We start from the raw sequence: 21982 nt of genomic DNA, 5'->3' as shown, positions 1-21982 counted from the left end.
ATAATGGGACAATCCATCATCATCACGGGGAAGGAGTAATCATCAGTGAAGTGAGCAATAAAGACAAATAAAGTTAAAAAGAAAATGCTTGCCAATATTCTGCAAAATTATATTTATTTGATCAAGAACTGGCTTTTGACTTCTCAGGCCATCTTCAGGTGACAACTGGATGTTACAAACGCAGACAACATGGCATGCATCTTACACAGATATTATTTACACACATGACACAAAAATGTTAACGTGTAGTGTTTACACAGGAAAGTATCAAATTTCGTGTCACACGCAAAAATATGTACATTAATTAAAAAAAATAAAAAGAAACAGTGGTACTTCTTGTGGAGATACATTTAACAAGTGATGAAAAATAATTTAGAATTTAAACAATAGGAACATCAGGTTGGAATACCAAATATGTTAGAAAAAGAGTAGACTGCTACTGACCTTAAGGATGACATGTAGAGTTGCAGATAGGCACAACAAAAAGACTGTTACACATTTAACTTTCAGGTAAAGCATTCTCCAGAGAGGGGGAAAGAAAGAAAAAAACATGACACACATTCATACAAACAAGCATACCTCATGCACACATGACTACTATATTCAGCAGCTCAGACCAAGCTCCGGTCCAAGCAGCCAGAGATGGTGGCCACGTGTGCATGAGGTGTGCTTGCTTGTGTGAAAATGTGTGTGTGTGTATGAAGCTAAACGTATAACAGTCTTTTCGTTGTGCCCACCTGCAACTCAATTAAGAATTTATAGTTTCAATCTATTATTAGTAACCAAAACTTAATTTACAAGAAAACTGAGTTTGATTATTTAACACTAAGCTGGCATTCTGTGATTTCTGTTTGTTGATTTCCAGTATTTCCAGCAAGATCATCTTTCTACTTTTGTTTACAGAATGCAATGTTTCACATTCTACTAGGGAAAGGCAAATAGAAACAAGGCAGATGGGTAAAAAGTAAGTAAATTGTACACCATTTCAAAAGTAATTGCCATAACTGTGAGACAATACATTCAATGCCTTCATGAGAAAATGTTTGCAGTTGCCGACAGAACCATAATTGTATCCAGGTATCTTTGTCTGAAGCAAACTGGGGCCACGAATATCTTTTCAGGGCTCCAAAAATGTGGAATTGCATGACGAGAGATCAGGACTGTGTAAGGGCTTCCCAGAAAAATTTCTGCAGCATAGTTAAAACAACTTTGGCAACATATGCATGCATGAACAGTTTGCAAAAACTGAGATGCACCATCAAGTCCCAAGTGCATTTAACAGAGCTGGAGTCACTGTAAACTTGGTGAAGCCAGAGTCGGGAAAGAAGTAAATAAAATTTCTCAGATGCGTGATTATGTAAAAAGGGACTGAACCTCACCCACAGAAGATGAAGACAACTGAGAACTCCCCTGTATCGACATATCAAAACAGTTGCCATAGGATTTGCTGTGTTCTACCATTGCTTTTCACAAGATACAGCATTTTGTCACCTTACCTATTGAAATTACTAATGGAAGACATAATAAGAACCTGGGGAGCGGAGCAACAGTAAATTTTTGAAGATATTTATTTAAACCTGTTATTAGCATCAATTCTAAACATCTGGATTTGACACAACAATTTTACATGGGATCTGGCAGCAGGAAATTTAATATCAGTTACCATCTATTTCAAACTACCAGGACGATGGTAAAAGTGAGCACTGCACAAATTCCATCACCAGAAAAGCACAATTACTAAGAGAAAGTGTTGTCCATCACTGGCATTTTAATAAGTTTCAACACTATCTGCTTGGAAGACATGTCACTGTGTGCACAGATCAAATACATTATTATTTTTGATGAAATATAAACTGACACACAAGCGCCTGACAAGATGGGGACTCACACTTCAACAGTATGACTTTGAAATTGAATATTTACCAGGAAAGAGAATATTATTCCTGATTTCCACTACAATTACGTGAAAATCTAGAAGTAAATACAGGACAACCAATGGTGAAAGAAATTTGTATGAACAACATCAAAAGTGTAGCAAGTGTGAAAGACATTAAGAAGTTACTGAGGCACATTAATGTTGAACAAGATGCAGACGAGATCTTGAAGATGATGAAAGATACCTTAGAAGTGAAGATCCACACCTATTAATGTAAGCATACTGGACGACACATATGAATTCCAATCACTGGAGATTGTGGACACCTAGCACTGCAGTAAACACATGATTTTTAAAAACTTAGCTCATAGGGTACAAGCAGTGCTGGAATGTGAACTCTCTGTCACAAAACAAACTTGCCAACTAAATAACACAAGGGATTCATGTATCATGTGACACCTGATAAACCAAGACAGTTAACAGCATTGGATTTTTTCATCCACCAACAAAAGCTAAAAAACACTTTTTGTAAGTACTGATAGAATGGTAATAGCGAAGGTGAATGGTCAACTTCAATTTACTGGGAGAAATTTAGGAAAGTGCAGCTCATTCATGAGCAAGACCACATACAGAAAACTAGTGCGATCCACTCCTGAGTACAGCCCAAGCGTTTGATATCCCCACCTGTGGAAGACATCAAGGTAATTCCAAAGCAGGTTACTAGATTTGTTACTGGTAGGTTTTTATCAACACATGAGTATTACAGAGATGCCTTGTGAACTCATATGGGAATCCCTGGAGGGACGATGACATTCTTCTCGTGGAATATTATTGAGAAAATTTGTTTTAGAGAACCAGTATTTGAAGCTAACTGCACAACAAATCTGCTGCTGTCAATGTACATTTCACCTAAGGACCACAAAGATGAGATGAGATATTTTGTATGGTGGCATATAGATTGTTAGTTTCCCCTTGCTTTATTTGTGAGTGGAACTTGAAAGGAAATAACTAGTAGCGGTACAAGGTGCCCTGTGCCACACACCGTATGGTGGCTTGGGCAGTACATTTGTATATTAGACATTGTCGATGCAGTCTTAGAGGTTTTCTCAAAAAATGTCAATTTCTATCGGTTGCAAAAAGCTACCAGTAGGATAATGATAAAGAAATCAACATAGGATTATTTCGTGCATACAAATAAGCCAGACAGTATCTTGATAGATCAACAGTTCTGATCATGTGAATGGAAATGTTTTTAGAAGAAAATAATTTCAAACAAATTCTCATCTCTGCTTATCATCCTGGATCCAATCCAACTGTGCGTGCGATTCATAAACTTGTATGATTCTGTAGAACATCTTGTGGAAATATTCATAAAAATTGGGATGAAAAAATTACCTGATTTTGAAAGTGTAGTTAACAACATGTGCCATATTAGTAATGGTTTACCACCACGCACTGTGTTACTTGGGATAAAAGCAAGCAGTATTTTTGCACAATGCCTTTGGTTTCTGCCTCTAAAGGAACTCCTGCCAGAAAACCTTCTGAAAATAGCATTCTACACCATGAAACAAAAAGCAGCTGAAAACAGACATGTTCAGGATAAATTAGTGTGGCCTGTTACGTATGCAGTCAGTGATTTGATCCTGGTTAAGTCCCATACCAAGTCGTTGAAGAACACAGAAGAAATCTGACAATTTCCTTATTGTTACTTCTGATAAGATAGTGTAACTACCAGTAAATGGAAGCTTGGATAGAACAGAAGAGATAAGTTGGCAGAACTACAAACTAACAAATAAACGTAAATAATGTGACAGAAAGATTTTGCATTTTATCACTTACCAATACTAGAATTTCGTGAGCTGCTTGGTTTGACAACAACAACACTGGGAAAAAATATCTTCATCTGTGAATAAACCAAATCAATATCATTTCCACGGAACACCTTTGCAAGAAATGTTCCACCTGGCTTCAAAACATGTGATGTAATATTAAATGCAGCTAGCAACAACTGCGATTGAACATACTCATCAAGATCATGTAGACCAGTAACTGCAACATAAAATCACAATCATCAATCACTACCAAAATTTAGTTGTCTCATTTCCTCACCAGCAATTAATAATCACATTAGTAAAACACACACACCTGCACCCACATATATTCATAATGACTAGACATAACAACATTGTATGACTGTGAATTTCTTGGAGAGTGTGTGTATAAAGCAAATGACAGCTGTCTAGGAGCTATACTGATACAACATTTTCAATAAAGTCAGAATCATTACAGGGACTGCATTTAATTTTCCATTACATGTATTTAGCATTTTGAACTACCAGCAATGTTTCTCACAAATATTGGCAAAACATTTTCAGGCTATTCGCAAGCCTGAGGGATGTCATCACTTATTTATGTTGGTTGGAGCTACGTCAAGGCAAAATCCGACTGTGATTGTTGGAGTGTAGGTAACAGTTTGGGTAAGCTTCAAGTAAACAACTGAAGATGTCAAGCTTATTGTTCACCTATAGAGGTATGCATGGAAGTAGGCAGCTCTAAGAGATGTGTTCTCTGCACTGAGAGACAGAGAAAAAGTTGCATCATCATCCCTGTCTCTGCTCCATGCTTCATTTTCCAGCTGTTTCCTATCCTGGTAAATGGCAATGCTGGAGTGAGTATTGGACTGGGTCACTGTGTCTGTTTCTGGGTCTCCCTAATAAAACTTTCTTCTTGGAAAACTATTGCTATCACTTCTTAAAGTAATATTCTTTGTACTTCCTTTATAATATCCACAATGAACCCTTACGTGTGCCTTCACATGAAAATCACTGCTAAATGTTGTATGTGGACCCTGAAGTGCACGATAAAGGCAAATGCAGCAGAATAACAATAGTGGTTAGTGTGTCAAATGGTAACTGCTCCTTGCCACTGTACATAACACCACCACCACCACCCATCTTTCTACATGCACACCACTTTAGGGTGAAAAAGGGTTTCTCTCTGAGTGAGACAACAAGCTCTGGATGAAGCATCCACTGAAATATGTTTTTGTTGAGTTTAGAGAATTGGGCAGATGAGGTGGGAGTGAGGGGGAGATGTTGGGGACACCCAATGCAATATTAATGTAGCACTAACAAAAGGAGAAGAGGATATTTTGAACCCAGGGGGCAATATTTCAAGATCAGACTCCTCATAAAAAGTAGAAAGATAACATTAATGGGTACCTGAAAATGTTTAATTTTTAAGAGATGATAGTATCTCATTCTTCAGAAAAAAATTAAGGCCTATCAGCCCATGAAGCAACATTGCAACTAGACAGCAACTCTGATGCAGTGTAATTGATGCTGAAGTAACAGCACAGATTCCTTAAGCCCACTCACAGAAGTACTGCTTATCCACAATGTCATGATAAAATTAATTGGACATTCAAAGACTCTGAAGGATGTTTACATCCTCATTGATTTTAGCCTAGAGTTGCTCAAAATGTGCATACACAGTGCACAATTACGAGTCAACTGTAGCACAATTTGAAGAACTTTGAGGGAGCAAATTAAGCTGATAGGATAATTACTGACTGCTTATACAATCAAGAGTTGCAATAATTAACCAATTTCTTGCACTAAGTGATAAGGACTTGCCTTATACAAAAGGACCCCATATGACAACAAAGCTTCCAAAGGTGCAATGGGGTCAGACATTACAAAAATAGTTTTCTTTGACCCCCCCCCCCCCCCTTCCCTGTACCACACCATTCCCTTTGTATGTACGTCCAGCTCCCTTATTCTGTTGTATATTCCATTCAAAGAAGCAAAGAAACAAAAAGTACGAAAAATCAAACAAAAAAAGGCTGGTTTGAAATCTTGTAGAAAATAAATGTCATTCTGAAATGTCCAGTTATATGGGTGATTTTGTTGTATTACCAACAGTGAATTTCAACTTTATAACTACACACATGTATGTGTGTGTGTGTGTGTGTGTGTGTGTGTGTGTGTGTGTGTGTGTGGTGGGAAGGGGGGGGGGGGCCGCGATACAGTTTTAAGTGTCAATGACACTATTTACATTAATGGAAGGTCCATTTTTTGTTTAAGGTATATACATTAGCCAGCATCAGACATTATAACTGTCACAATCTCAGTAAAATCCACAAATGGTGAACATATGTAGTACAATGCTCCATGTTCACTAAATGTCTGTCATGGTGACATAGTGTCTGATGCCATTCCTGCACCTGTACTACTACTGCAAGAATGTCAACATTAACTTCAAATTTTCCCATTTGTTTGCAACACCCTGTCTTGTCTTCTCCAAGTACAGATGAACCAGATCTGCTATGCACAGAGGACATCACCAATTTGAGAAAAAAATTCTCTCCTCCTCATTCTTTTGTAAACAATCCATGCCATTGCCATTTGCCATAAGCAGTTGTAGTTGTATATGGACCCACAGAGAACTCTGAACACCCTTCTACAGACACATCATTGCAACAAGGATTTGTGTGCAGATTTATGTTTTATTCGCATTCCAGTACACAGCATTAATCTGAAATCTTATTACATAATGCACTTCCCACAGAGAGAATGTTCATTCTTAATTAATGCATTACATTTTGTCTTGTAAACTGTAAACTACAGCCAAAATCACACATTCTGAAAGACTATACCAGAAGAGGAACGTGATTTCTGGAGACACTTTTTTAAAGTTAGCATGGGTACAAAACATTAATTATAATTAGGCAAGCTATCAGAGACAGTGGCTCCTTCTGGAGTGGCAAAAAATTTTTGAAAACAACGGACATATGAGGTGCATTCAAGTTCTAAGGCCTCCGATTTTTTTTCTAATTAACTACTCACCCGAAATCGATGAAACTGGCTCACTTCTCGACGTAATCGCCCTGCAGACGTATACATTTTTCACAGCGCTGACGCCATGATTCCATGGCAGCGGCGAAGGCTTCTTTAGGAGTCTGTTTTGACCACTGGAAAATCGCTGAGGCAATAGCAGTACGGCTGGTGAATGTGCGGCCACGGAGAGTGTCTATCATTGTTGGAAAAAGCCAAAAGTCACTAGGAGCCAGGTCAGGTGAGTAGGCAGCATGAAGAATCACTTCAAAGTTGTTACCATGAAGAAACTGTTGCGTAACGTTAGCTCGATGTGCGGGTGCATTGTCTTGGTGAAACAGCACACGCGCAGCCCTTCCCGGACGTTTTTGTTGCAGTGCAGGAAGGAATTTGTTCTTCAAAACATTTTCGTAGGATGCACCTGTTACCATAGTGTCCTTTGGAACGCAATGGGTAAGGATTACGCCCTCGCTGTCTCAGAACCTGGATACCATCATTTTTTCAGCGCTGGCGGTTACCCGAAATTTTTTTGGTGGCGGTGAATCTGACTGGTGCTTTGTTTCTGGATTGAAAAATGGCATCCACACCTCATCCATTGTCACAACCGACGAAAAGAAAGTCCCATTCATGCTGTCGTTGCGCGTCAACATTGCTTGGCAACATGCCGTCAACATTGCTTGGCAACATGCCACACGGGCAGCCATGTGGTCGTCTGTCAGCATTCGTGGCACCCATCTGGATGACACTTTACGCATTTTGAGGTCGTCATGCAGGATTGTGTGCACAGAACCCACAGAAATGCCAACTCTGGAGGCGATCTGTTCAACAGTCATTCGGCGATCCCCAAAAACAATTTTCTCCACTTTCTCGATCATGTCGCCAGACCGGCTTGTGCGAGCCCGAGGTTGTTTCGGTTTGTTGTCGCACGACGTTCTGCCTTAATTAAACTGTCGCACCCACGAACGCGCTTTTGACACATCCATAACTCCATCACCACATGTCTCCTTCAACTGTCGATGAATTTCAATTGGTTTCTCACCAAGCAAATTCAGAAAACTAATGATTGCACGCTGTTCAAGTAAGGAAAACGTCGCCATTTTAAGTATTTAAAACAGTTCTCATTCTCGCCGCTGGCGGTAAAATCCATCTGCCGTATGGTGCTGCCATCTCTGGGACGTATTGACAATGAACGCGGCCTCATTTTAAAACAATGCGCATTTTTCTATCTCTTTCCAGTCCGGAGAAAAAAAATCGGAGGCCTTAGAAATTGAATGCACCTCGTAATATGAAATAGGATTCATCTGTGCAAGAGAGGATAGTTTGAAGTGTTAGAAATTGCAGGAGTGGCAAAAATGGTTGGATAAAATATAGAAAAACGGGAGAAAAGCAAAGACTAAATTTAGAAAAAAATCAGAAAAATTCATATGAAAATCGTGAAAACAGATAATGGTTAATAAGAGGTAATGAGTGGATGATCTATATGATACTAAAAAAAACCGGAAAAGAAAAAAAGAAAAAAACAGATGAAATTTCTAAAATTGGGTAAACAGGAAGCTAAAGTCATAAAAGAAAACGTAAACTACTTAGCTTGGCAATTAAAGAGATGTAAACGCATGTGAAAGAATTACATATAAACAAGTGGAGGAGTGGGGGAGAAATAGCTGTCAACTTTGCGAATAAATCAGTGAAAGGCAATTGGGAGAAAGCCCTACAGCGTAGTAAACCATAAACTATTGTAACCAAATTCGTAAATAACAATGGAATTGTTATATGCAAATGAAAGTGGACTCAACTATGTGCACAGAAATCAGTATTAGAAAAGATGTAAGGGCAAAGTGTTGATTAATCTTGGTGATACAGATAATGTTGGTATGTTGATAGAGACAATAACAAACACAAACACACACACACAAATTTCAAGCTTTCGCCACCCACGGTTGCTTCATCAGGAAAGAGGGAAGGAGAGGGAAAGACGAGAGGATGTGGGTTTTAAGGGAGAGGGTAAGGAGTCATTCCAGGCCCGGGAGTGGAAAGACTTACCTTAGGGGGAAAAGGGAGGAAAAGGGACAGGTATACACTCGCGCGCACGCCCACACACACACACACACACACACACACACACACACACACACACACACACACATACACATCTATCAGCACATATACAGACACAAGCAGACATGTGTAAAGGCAAAGATTTTGGGCAGAGATGTCAGTCGAGGCGGAAGTACAGAGGCAAAGATGATGTTGAATGACAGGTGAGGGATGAGCGGCGGCAACTTGAAATTAGCGGAGGTTGAGGCCTGGTGGATAACGGGAAGAGAGGATATATTGAAGGGCAAGTTTCCATCTCCGGAATTCTGATAGGTTGGTGTCAGTGGGAAGTATCAAGATAACCCGGACGGTGTAACACTGTGCCAAGATGTGCTGGCCGTGCACCAAGGTATGTTTAGCCACGGGATGATCCTCATTACCAACAAACACTGTCTGCCTGTGTCCGTTCATGCGAATAGACAGTTTGTTACTGGTCATTCCCACATACAAAGCTTCACAGTGTAGGCAGGTCAGTTGGTAAATTACGTGGGTGCTTTCACATGTGGCTCTGCCTTTGATCGTGTACACCTTCCGGGTTACAGGACTGGAGTAGGTGGTGGTGGGAGGGTGCACGGGACAGGTTTTACACCAGGGGCAGTTACAAGGGTAGAAGCCAGAGGGTAGGGAAGGTGGTTTGGGGATTTCATAGGGATGAAACAAGAGGTTACGGAGGTTAAGTGGACGGCGGAAAGACACTCTTGGTGGCGTGGGGAGAATTATTTTGTCAAAATGTGATTGTTTTTATTTTTATATTAAAACATAAATTATCGAATCTTTTGGAAAAAGGTCATACTCAAATGGAAAATAATTTAGTTCACAGTTATAGCGAACACAAAAAAAGGACACAAAAGTTTCTCTTTTAGTCTGTAAGACCACAATATAAAAGGAGGTGAGGAAAAAACCACAACTATCCAAAGATAATTTCTTAGGTCACTTCTTTTTCATTATGAGATGGCTAGATTGTTACTCATCATATGGTGGAGATGCTGAGTCAAAGACAGGTACAACAAAAAGACTGCTAAACAAATGAGCTGGCTAGACACATTGGTTTTTTTGTGTGTGTGTGTGTGTGTGTGTGTGTGTGTGTGTGTGTGTGTGTGTGTGTGTTTGCTTAGCCGTCTATTTGTTGTGCCTGTCTGCGATTCAGTATCTTTACTAGATGTTGAGTATCAATCTATCTTTTTCATAATATTGTCATTATTCTACCCTGGATTTTCCATTGTTTAATTTCTTTCCCATTAACGATGTAGAGGATTATAACTTAGATAGACCTTGAGGAGTTGTAGAAATGAACTACTGACATGGACCTGAGGTAACTACTCTGACCACTCATAAAAAAAAAAATATGTCTGGAGACATTTTATTCCCATTGTCACACAGAAGTAGACTGAAAGTTACAAAAGCCTAAAACATTAATTCAGAAGGAGGAGCTTATTGTTATTATTATCCCATATGAAGTCATAAGATCCTGAAATCAGCCATGCTTTCAATAACAGTTTAAAGCATGTTGACTGTTGGAAACAGCTTTTACAATATTGTATAGCATATCAACTACAATTAACTCCAACAAAGTATTTACCTATCTTTAAGATTATATAATTAAACCCTTTACCATGTGTTGACACAAAAAAAAAAGTGTTTTATGGAGCTTTCCATACTCTGGAAAGTTTTTTCTCCTCACTTGTAATGACACATTTTGCTCCAAACACAAAAATTATCATATATTCTTACAAAAACCAAACATGGTGGTTAAATTTAGATTTGTTTGTAGGTTATAACCATTAATGGTATAGGTATTGTTTTTACTCTTTTTGCTGCACACCTGAAAATGATGAGAGTCAACCAGAAAAAATCCTTCTGAAACTGATGTCCAGTCATCTCACAGAATTAATAATTAATTAATCAGGTAATTTTTTCCTCTAAAAAATTAGCTTCTTTCATTAATAACATCCCTAGAGAACAAGAACTGTTGTCTTGTGGAAGCAGAGATGGAAACACCAGACCATCGAAGAAATTGCGAGCACACAATGCATGGAGAGATAATTACAACACCTACAGAACTCTACTTTGAACACGGTGAAACATATTAGTCCTGGCACTTGAGAGCAAACTAGCCAGAGTTGTGTAACTGGATATAAACATAAGCAATTAAAAATGTGAGGGGCAGCTTTCTATCTAAAATAAACTTCAAAGTAAAATATTAAGATATTCCAGTAGATTACAAATGTATTTCAGACTCAAACATAAACATGTAGCAACACTACACATACCATCTGGTGCACCATCACAAATGACGAGATCTGCTGGACATCCATCAAACTCTTTTATTATTCTTTCTGCTGTATTGGTTTCTGTTATGTCACCCCGTATGCAGATAACACCAGGAATTGGGGCCATTGACTGCAAATCCACTGCCACTATCTTCACATTATCGTCTGCACTCTCATTTTTGGACCTTCAAAAAAAATTAATAATATATAATGAGAACTTATATTTTTCAAATAAGAATAAATTGTTCTTCATTGGTCTTACAGTTTCAGGTGCACTGTGTAATTCATTTAGTAGCAATTCATGTACCTCATAATCAATATGTGCACCAAACAAAGATTATAAATAGCTCTCAAGAAAAGGCAGTTAACACAGCATAGTTCCCCAACAAAAATACAATGATAATACATAAAAGTATCTGTTCTATGCCAATGACATGTGTGTAGGTTGCCTATATTGTACAGAGAGCGCGCATACTAAGTATGCTGCTGCTGTGACCACAATATCAAAGTTGACACTGATCACGTCAATCTGCTGCTGTGAAAATAGAAACACCAGCACTTCACAATTTGAGTGCAGAAGGAGGAATAAGGAACTTCTATCAGTCAGAAGTTGTGTTGAAGCGACTGAAATGTCTATCATTCTACACCACAGTCTCACAATGGTGATGAAGATTCGCCCCAACTGAGGTGAGTGTCTGCACATCTTCCATGGCCCATTCAGATGCTGTTCAGGGTACTCCAAATTGCCTGAGGCTTGTTGAATCCAGAGAATTCATTTTGGATGCAAGACAGTTTCAGGCATTGTGTGGGGCAATTCTGTTTCCAGCAACATTTCCATTTATCAATGGTAATGAATTCAGTGTCTGTGAGAGTCCTAGAGTGGGATGCCTCAATCTTAATCTACATCGTTCAACATTGGGAGGTCAGTGTTATCAGCAGTACCATGCTCTTTCATTTGATATCAGGAGTTGGGATTGGAGGAATATCCGATACACATAAATTAAACAAAAGAGGAGAAAGGGCAGTTTCCCATAGTAAGACATTACTCAATGCTCTTTGACAGCTAGTGTCTCTTCCTGTAGTTACTGTAAATGTCCTTCCAGCTAAGTTTTGTTGTCTGTCTGCATAATTCAAGTAATAATAATTTATAAAGCAGTCCATGTCTCCAGACTGTGTCATATGCTGCACTCAGATCAACAAAAGGAACTGATGTTTTCTACTTTGTTTGGTATGCTACTTCAATAACTCTCGTTAAAGATAAGACCTGGTCAGCGCAGCTCCTTCCTGGTTGGAATCCAGCTTGCTCTTAGGTAGGTTCTGCAAGCTCGCTGCACTAATCTGTTCGTACAGAATTCTTTCAAGGAACTTACATATAGCGCTCAATAAAGCAACAGGGCGATAGTTCTTAGGCTGGTCTGATGCCTTGCAGGGTCTTAGTATTGCTATGATTTTTGACTGCTTCATTTTTTGTAGGATTGAACCAGATATCATAATGTCAGGGAAGAAATCCATCAGCCATCTTTTTGTGTAGTTCCCATTGAGCAGAATAAATTCTGGGTGGATTCCATCATTATCAGTACCTTAAGAACAACAGAGATTTCAGGTATAGAGAAATTTCTTGAAAACTCAGATTGTTCATTGCTGTTCATTTTGAGCAATGGAAGTTTGAATCTGATGTATTTTGTATGAGTTTTAAGCCTTGATGTTCTTGCTGTGTACAGTAAATGTGACATAAATCTATTAGCTGATGTATGGGTGTTGTAGTTTACTTTATTTTTGTTTCCATCCAACTTCCTTAGTAATTACCATGTTTCTCTACTTTATGTTTGAAAACTGAGTGATTCAACAGTATCTGTCTACCTAGTATATCTTGCTGTAAAATAAATAAATAAAATCCACAGAACAGTTGTTGGTTTCACCAGTTCACAACCAAACTGATATCTTTTAAACCTAACTTAGAGTGCTGATTACGTTGCAAAACAGTTTGTTGCCATAACATACATTTCAAACAAATATTAAAAATCTGTCAAGGCTACTGTGCCCATATTTTAAGGAAACCACAAATAATCTGTGAAGAAAACTGAATAGTTCAATATTAGCACTTGAAATAAGGTGCCTCTTGTCTCACCTCTCACTGGTAACTTAAAACTATCCACCCACTGGCTGTGCAAAACTGATTCATTAGCAACCCATGTGTCATAGAGGAAAAGCACCGTGGCTGACACTGACCCATTTCTAGACTTTTACTATGAGGCCATTATCGTAACCACTGAGGCAACTCAAACAGTTTATAATCTGATTGAAACTAGTTGTCACTTGACTGCACAGCTTCCATCATCTATACACCAATGATACCTGTGCTTGCAGTGGCACTGTCAGCTCCCATTGTGTTTCCACTTCTGCTGTGTTTTTCTATCCCACATATTGTGCCAGCCAGTCCTCAATGAGGCATCGTAGTGAGAGATTTAGGTGACTCTTGCCTTGTGATGTGTAATGTAAGTAATGGCAAGAGAGGCATACCACAGTTTCACACCACTGAGAGACTTTCAAAAAGTAGCAGACATGTCATGATTATACACAGTCAGTTGCATGAATTCATGTGTTACTCAAGGGAATATTTTGAGAGTGGTAGGGATACAGGAGCGTCTTCTGCTCCGTAGGATCAAATGGTGGAACAAACTGCAGCTGTCTACAAATCAAAGAATGCTCAGTGATAAGACTCTGTAAGGAGAAAGTCACAAAGAATCAGGGGAGTCATCTAAATTGGTGTCTCATGGAAAGAAGAGACACCTTGAGAAGAAAGTCACAAGAAGATGTGATTTGTTGCCAGATATATGCATATTATTCAAAAAAGGAGTAACCAATACTCAAAAAGGTACAAGCTACCTTCGTAGCAGGGGATAACCTGGTGATGCCACTTTCTTAGGGCATTAGCAGGGACAAATGCTGACAATATCATTTGGCTTAATGAAACATGGGTGAATGCAGGACACAGTTTTTTTTAAAAAAAATGTTGGACAGACAATACCATCAGTGGTAGTATGGCAGGTCAGATTGGTAAGAAAAACAATAATAGTAGTACACGATGAAATTGCAAAAGGTTCTTTTCCTAACTGTCTGCTGTTATTCAGATCAAACAAGACCTCTGCCTAAAACAAAGTGATGAATCACAACCTTTTGTGAAATGATCTGAAGAATCTGTGCTTGAAAACTTAATGAAAAGCTCTATAAATATTACTGATAATGCTACAAATCATTTAGTTATAGAATATAAGGTACCCACAAAGACAATGAAGAAGAATAAACATTGTTTGCTGGCTAGTGAAACATAAAATACAGTTTAACAGGAACTTGACAAGGGCAGAACTGTTAGAACTTGCGTCAAAACATATGCCAAAGAACCCTGTTTACACTGTGGATGAAATAGCAAAATAAAAACACAAACATAAAGTGCTCAGGTTGTCTCCTCACCATTGCCATTTCAAAGCAATACCAAACAGATTTGGGCTCAGGTTAAACATCATATCGCTACAGAAAATTAAAAAAATTATGTTGACTGAAGTGGAATGCTTTTTGAAGAACGCAGTTAAAAAACTGACAACAGAAGACTGGCAAAAGATAGTGAACCCCATGAAATGAGCGATACAGGAAGCAAGGAATAATGAAGCAGTGTTACAACATGCATCAAAGACTTGATAATATCTGTCAGTACGAGCAGTGACACCAGTAGTGCCACTGACTCTGAATTAAGGGCTGTTTTCCCATTGTTGGATTAGTGTACAGTGCTCTTTAATTAACCTCTTACTTCCATTACATCCTGTGCTCATGAATTTATTTTGATCAATTTCTCTTTTCTGTTCTGAGACTAAGGAATAGTGTTCAGGCAGCTCCCACCATCTCCTTTTGGCAGGTCAGATTGCTTTTTTAATATATTTCATTTTTTGTAGACACTGAGAATTATTTCATGTGTATAATAACTTTCAAGGCATGCAACCTTAAGAAGGAAACTTTTCCAGATATGAAAATTTCCCATATTTCAATAACCAACAATAACAGCAGCCCAAAATTAAAATTTAGAAAAGATTTTTGATGTAGAAATACTGCTGCCAAATGAGAGCAATAATACACATAAATTTCAGAATTTTTACTTTTTTTGTGAGATAAGAGACTTTAAACTTCACATTTGTTACAAGTTAAGTATTGACACAACAGCATAAAAACACTGCTTTCAGAAGCTTGTGTACAGGAAATGTAATGCAATATGAAAAATTTAAATGATTCATAGCTGAGTGAGGTATTTTGGTAATGAACAAACGAAAGTGCTGCAGTGAGATCAATAGTTTTCAACATATGAGTGGGGAAAATTTCATATGTTTCAAAAAAATTAACATAACTCTTGTCTTAATTAAAATTAAGAACAGATTTTTGACAGGCTTAGGGACACTACAGAATTTATATTTTATGTGAATTTGAGTATTTCTACTTGACTTTTCTGGATATTTCTCAATATTGTCATTATTCCATCCTAGATTTTCCACTGTTTGATTTTGCCAACTAGTTTAAATTAAATTACAGATACAGAATTATACTTATACCAAGATACTGTTCTCTCTCAATATTAATTTCATGCATGAAATTATTTGTCAGAGAAGCCACACAGCATGAAAAACAGAAGAAAACAAAGTGAATAGACATTACATAAAAGTAGTCAACATACAGACCATTTAATCAGACAAATCCATCAACATATTAGTCATATGATGTTTTGGCGATGGCCACTCTACAAATTAATCATAACTACACTCCTGGAAATTGAAATAAGAACACCGTGAATTCATTGTCCCAGGAAGGGGAAACTTTATTGACACATTCCTGGGGTCAGATACATCACATGATCACACTGACAGAACCACAGGCACATAGACACAGGCAACAGAGCATGCACAATGTCGGCACTAGTACAGCGCATATCCACCTTTCGCAGCAATGCAGGCTGCTATTCTCCCATGGAGACGATCGTAGAGATGCTGGATGTAGTCCTGTGGAACGGCTTGCCATGCCATTTCCACCTGGCGCCTCAGTTGAACCAGCGTTCGTGCTGGACGTGCAGACCGCGTGAGACGACGCTTCATCCAGTCCCAAACATGCTCAATGGGGGACAGATCCGGAGATCTTGCTGGCCAGGGTAGTTGACTTACACCTTCTAGAGCACGTTGGGCGGCACGGGATACATGCGGACGTGCATTGTCCTGTTGGAACAGCAAGTTCCCTTGCTGGTCTAGGAATGGTAGAACGATGGGTTCGATGACGGTTTGGATGTACCGTGCACTATTCAGTGTCCCCTCGACGATCACCAGTGGTGTACGGCCAGTGTAGGAGATTGCTCCCCACACCATGATGCCGGGTGTTGGCCCTGTGTGCCTCGGTCGTATGCAGTCCTGATTGTGGCGCTCACCTGCACGGCGCCAAACACGCATACGACCATCATTGGCACCAAGGCAGAAGCGACTCTCATCGCTGAAGACGACACGTCTTGTAGCGGGGCTTTAAATTTCGCCGCACTACACTCGTTCCCTCAGATAAAAAATATCCCGTCGCAGCGGTATGAGCGCTCGACGGCAGAGAAAATACTAAAATGGTAACACTTTTTTTGTTTTCTATCCATTTTTTGTTTGTCTCTTGACAGCGGTAGCTTAAGGCAGGCGTGATCGGATGCTGACGTAAAAACTTAATGGCTAATCTTGATCTGATTGTAATGTGTAGACATTGTGGAAGTTATTAAGAACTTCGGTGGATGGAAGTAGCAAAGTGAATTAAATTGCATACAGTATCAAGATGATTTTAATTGGTATAAATTAGTGATCCCTGGACTATTACAAGATTTCGGAGCAGATTTTTTCACGCTGAAATGAAGGAGATTTTTGAAGACGTGGACGCCGCCCGAAAGAAGACATGTTAACCTGGTAAAGAATGAACTCTAAGCTACGCCATTTCCCCCTGTCAGTTACATTCTGTTATTCTCTGTTTCTTTTCAATAACTTTTGTAGTGAAAATTGGTTTAACTTTTGCTCAAAAACGCCACAAGGACCACCCCAACAATAGCTTTTCCGAATAACGAAGTCCGATAGCTTTTCCGTAATACAAAGTCCGATCTGCATTTCTTTCATTCTTTCCCTTTTTCACGGTCTCTCATCTCCATTTTTTTTTTTATTAACCAATACAGTCTCCATTCGTCCCTCCATTCACGCCTGTCACGACACCACTGGAGGCAGGCTGCACGATGTTGGGGCGTGAGCAGAAGACGGCCTAACGGTGTGCGGGACCGTAGCCCAGCTTCATGGAGACGGTTGCGAATGGTCCTCGCCGATACCCCAGGAGCAACAGTGTCCCTAATTTGCTGGGAAGTGGCGGTGCGGTCCCCTACGGCACTGCGTAGGATCCTACGGTCTTGGCGTGCATCCGTGCATCGCTGCGGTCCGGTCCCAGGTCGACGGGCACGTGCACCTTCCGCCGACCACTGGTGACAACATCGATGTACTGTGGAGACCTCACGCCCCACGTGTTGAGCAATTCGGCGGTACGTCCACCCGGCCTCCCGCATGCCCACTATATGCCCTCGCTCAAAGTCCATCAACTGCACATACGGTTCACGTCCACGCTGTCGCGGCATGCTACCAGTGTTAAAGACTGCGATGGAGCTCCGTATGCCACGGCAAACTGGCTGACACTGACGGCGGCGGTGCACAAATGCTGCGCAGCTAGCGCCATTCGACGGCCAACACCGCGGTTCCTGGTGTGTCCGCTGTGCCGTGCGTGTGATCATTGCTTGTACAGCCCTCTCGCAGTGTCCGGAGCAAGTGTGGTGGGTCTGACACACCGGTGTCAATGTGTTCTTTTTTCCATTTCCAGGATTGTATTTACTACGTGCCTAATGTTTACTACACAATTAAAGACATGTATGGTACTGAATGAGAACAAATCTATGGGAGTAATGTATTGATGTCACAAATTTATAAGCATGCAAAATGTATCCTGATTTTTCAGTTATGTTCTGCAGTGGTGTGGACAAGCAGTTCCCCCACCCTCAGTAATCACAGCATTTCTCTCAATAAACACCCACAGTCACTGCTCACTAACAAAGACATCATTTGGAAATGCAAAGACAATGACATGAAAATACATTTGGTAACAAAGACACTTTATATTGCACTAAAAGAAAACTGTTAGATAGTAAGATTATTCAATTGAAAATTGGTGTATTTTTGTATATGTTACTGTAAAAGTAAGATAATTATAAGTAAATACATCCAAAGATTCACCATTGTCTCCTAGTAAAAGTTCGAAATCTCTACATAGTATGAAATTTCAAACTTTTAACACACCGTGTTGGTCAGTCTTAGGTTTCACCAGTTAATTCTAGGATTTACCAATCATCTTACTTTTACAGTAACATATATTCACATTACTTTACTTTCAATTATGGCTTTCCATCTAATATCATGTGGCACTTCAAAGTTCAGTAGCTTACAAAAGTATTGAGATTCAATGTTTAGCTCAAATTTACATTGGAGAGAACAGTAATCCACACAGAACATTCTGACATTGCCTATCCAAAGGTTCTATATCATATTGCAGCAAGCTATGGAAATTAACTATGATGCACATCTACTATCATTGTTAGTCACTAGAGTACTTCTTAATCATCCAAACTCATCTACTATCAATATTTCTTCCCTCAAAAATGAATATATTTTACTTGTGAGTAGTAACTGTTCTATCCATTCATTGTTGTTGTGAGTAACTGAATCTACTTTCACTTCTTCCCTTTCTTTCCCCTCTTCTCCTCCCTGATGAAGGAACATTTGTTCCGAAAACTAGGAACGTAAATTTTTGGTTCTGTTTTTTGTGTATCTATCGGCTGTACTGAGCTGAGGTAAGTACTGGCCAGCCCCTCTATCTCTTTGTTAGTATTTGTTTCACATCTTTATATGAGATTTTCCATTAATCATTCATTGTTACCATAATTTATGTTTGCATTCCTTGTGGCAGAAACAGAATGTCTTCTTACTATCCTAAAATCATCATCATCATCATCATCATCATCATCATCATCGTTTAAGACTGATTATGCCTTTCAGCGTTCAGTCTGGAGCATAGTCCCCCTTATAAAATTCCTCCATGATCCCCTATTCAGTGCTAACATTGGTGCCTCTTTTGATGTTACGTCTATTACTTCAAAATCATTTTTAACCGAATCCAGGTACCTTCTCCTTGGTCTACTCCTACCCTCTACTGCTGAACCCATGAGTCTCTCGGGTAACCTTGCTTCTCCCATGCGTGTAATATGACCCCACCATCTAAGCCTGTTCGCCCTGACTGCTACATCTATAGAGTTCATTCCCAGTTTTTATTTGATTTCCTCATTGTGGACACCCTCCTGCCATTGTTCACATCTACTAGTGCCTGCAATCATCCTAGCTACTTTCATATCCGTAACCTCAACCTTATTGATAAGGTAACCTGAATCCACCCAGCTTTCGCTCCCATACAACAAAGTTGGTCAAATGATTGAACGGTGCACAGATAATTTAGTCTTGGTACTGACTTCCTTCTTGCAGAAGAGAGTAGATTGTAGCTGAGCGCTCACTGCATTAGCTTTGCTACACCTCACTTCCAGTTCTTTCACTATGTTGCCATCCTGTGAGAATATGCATCCTAAGTACTTGAAACAGTCCACCTGTTCTAACTTTGTTCCTCCTATTTGGCACTCAATCCGTTTATATCTCTTTCCCACTGACATTACTTTCGTTTTGGAGATGCTAATCTTCATACCATAGTCCTTACATTTCTGATCTAGCTCTGAAACATTACTTTGCAAACTTTCAATCGAATCTGCCATCACAACTAAGTCATCCGCATATGCAAAACTGCTTATTTTGTGTTCACATATCTTAATCTCACCCAGACAGTCTATTGTTTTCAACATATGATCCATAAATAATATGAACAACAGTGGAGACAGGTTGCAGCCTTTTCTAGATCTATAAAGCATAGATACAATTCCCTGTTCCACTTGTAACACTTCTCCATTATTTGCCATAAGCTAAAGATCTGGTCCTGACAACCTCTAAGAGGCCTAAACCCACACTGATTTTCATCCAATTTGTCCTCAGCTAATACTCGCACTTTGCTTTCAACAATACCTGAGAAGATTTTACCCACAATGCTGATTAAAGAGATACCTCTGTAGTTGTTACAATCTTTTCTGTTTCCATGTTTAAAGATTGGTGTGATTACTGCTTTCATCCAGTCTGATGGAACCTATCCCGACTCCCACACCATTTCAATTATCCTGTGTAGCCATTTAAGACCTGACATTCCACTGTATTTGATGAGTTCTGACTTAATTTCATCCACCCCAGCCGCTTTACTGCACGGCAATCTATTGACCATTTTCTCCACTTCCTCAAATGTGATCCCATTCCCATCATCATTCCTATCCCATTGTACACTGAAATCTGAAATATTACTGACCGTATTTTCACCTACATTGAGCAACTCTTCAAGATATTCCCTCCATCTGCCCAAGGTATCAACAGGATTCACCAGCAGTTTTCCTGACCTGTCCAAAATACTTGTCGTTTCCTTCTTACCTCCCTTTCGAAGACTGCTAATTACACTTCAGAATGGTTTTCCAGCAGCTTGACCCAAAGTCTCCAACCTGTTTCCAAAGTCTTCCCAATATTTCTTCTTGGATGCTGCAATTATCTGTTTCGCTAACTTTCAACATAACTTTCTCTGTCTACCTGGGTTCTAGTATGTAGTCTTTTTGATATGCCTTCTTTTTCCTTTTGCAGGCTGCCTTGACTGTGTCATTCCACCAAGCTGTTTGCTTCATCCTACCTTTACACAATACTGTTCCAAGACATTCTTTAGCCACTTCTAGTACTGTATCCCTGCACCTTGTCCATTCCTTTTCCAATGACTGTAATTGACTACATTCAACTAACTGGTACCTTTCTGAGATCACTGTTATGTACTTGTGCCTGATTTCTTTATCCTGAAGTTTCTCCACTCTTATCCTCCTACATATGGACCTGACCTCCTGCACTTTCGGCCTCACAATACCAATTTCACTGCAGATTAAATAGTGATCAGTGTCATCAAAGAATCCCCTGAATATACGTGTGTCCCTCACAGCCTTCCTGAACTGTTATTATAAAGTCAATGACAGATCTGGTTCCCCTGCCTTCCCAAGTATACCGGTGAATGTTCTTATTTAAAAAAAAAAAAAAGGAGTTTGTGATTACTAAGCCCATACTGGCACAGAAATCCGAGAGTTGTTTCCCGTTCCTGTTGGCCTTCATACCCTCTCCAAATTTACCCATAACCTTTTCATACCCTTCTGTACGATTTCCAATCCTGGCATTAAAATCACCCATGAGCAGAATACTGTCCTTGTCCTTTACTTTAACAACTACGTCACTGAGTGCGTCATAAAAACTATCCATCTTATCTTGATCTGTCCCTTCACAATGCGAATATACTGACACCATCCTAATTTTCTTGCTAGACACTGTCAAATCTATCCACATCAGTAGTTCGTTTACATACCTTATTGCAACTACGCTGGGTTCCATTTCTTTCCGGTTGTAAAGCCCTACACCCCATTGTGCTATTCCTGCTTTGACTCCTGACAGGTACTGTGGTGTCACTGCAAGACACCACACTTGCTAGGCGGTAGCCTTTAAATCGGACGCGGTCCGTTAGTATACGTCGGACCTGCGTGTCGCCACTATCAGTGATTGCAGACCGAGCGCCGCCACAAGGCAGGTCCAGAGAGACTTCCTAGCACTCGCCCCAGTTGTACAACCGACTTTGCTAGTGATGGTTCACTGACAAAATAC

General features: G+C 39.6%; 1 protein-coding gene across 8 annotated transcripts in view; it reads right to left on the bottom strand.

Moving 5' to 3' along the window:
- Nucleotides 1-21982, bottom strand: part of LOC126469111 (putative tRNA (cytidine(32)/guanosine(34)-2'-O)-methyltransferase) — a 69799-nt gene that overhangs the window by 14544 nt on the left and 33273 nt on the right. For all 8 annotated transcript variants that reach the window (XM_050096613.1, XM_050096610.1, XM_050096606.1 and 5 more), the window contains 2 exons: nt 11076-11260; nt 3716-3925 (listed from right to left, as the gene is read on the bottom strand). In XM_050096613.1, the coding sequence (XP_049952570.1) occupies nt 3716-3925; nt 11076-11260 (395 nt within the window). The remainder of the gene's footprint in view (nt 1-3715; nt 3926-11075; nt 11261-21982) is intronic.

The sequence above is a fragment of the Schistocerca serialis genome, chromosome 1, assembly GCF_023864345.2.
Source record: "Schistocerca serialis cubense isolate TAMUIC-IGC-003099 chromosome 1, iqSchSeri2.2, whole genome shotgun sequence".
NCBI classification, from domain to species: domain Eukaryota; kingdom Metazoa; phylum Arthropoda; class Insecta; order Orthoptera; family Acrididae; genus Schistocerca; species Schistocerca serialis.
Note: the sequence above shows the minus strand (reverse complement) of the source record. Positions and strands in the feature narration are given on the sequence as shown.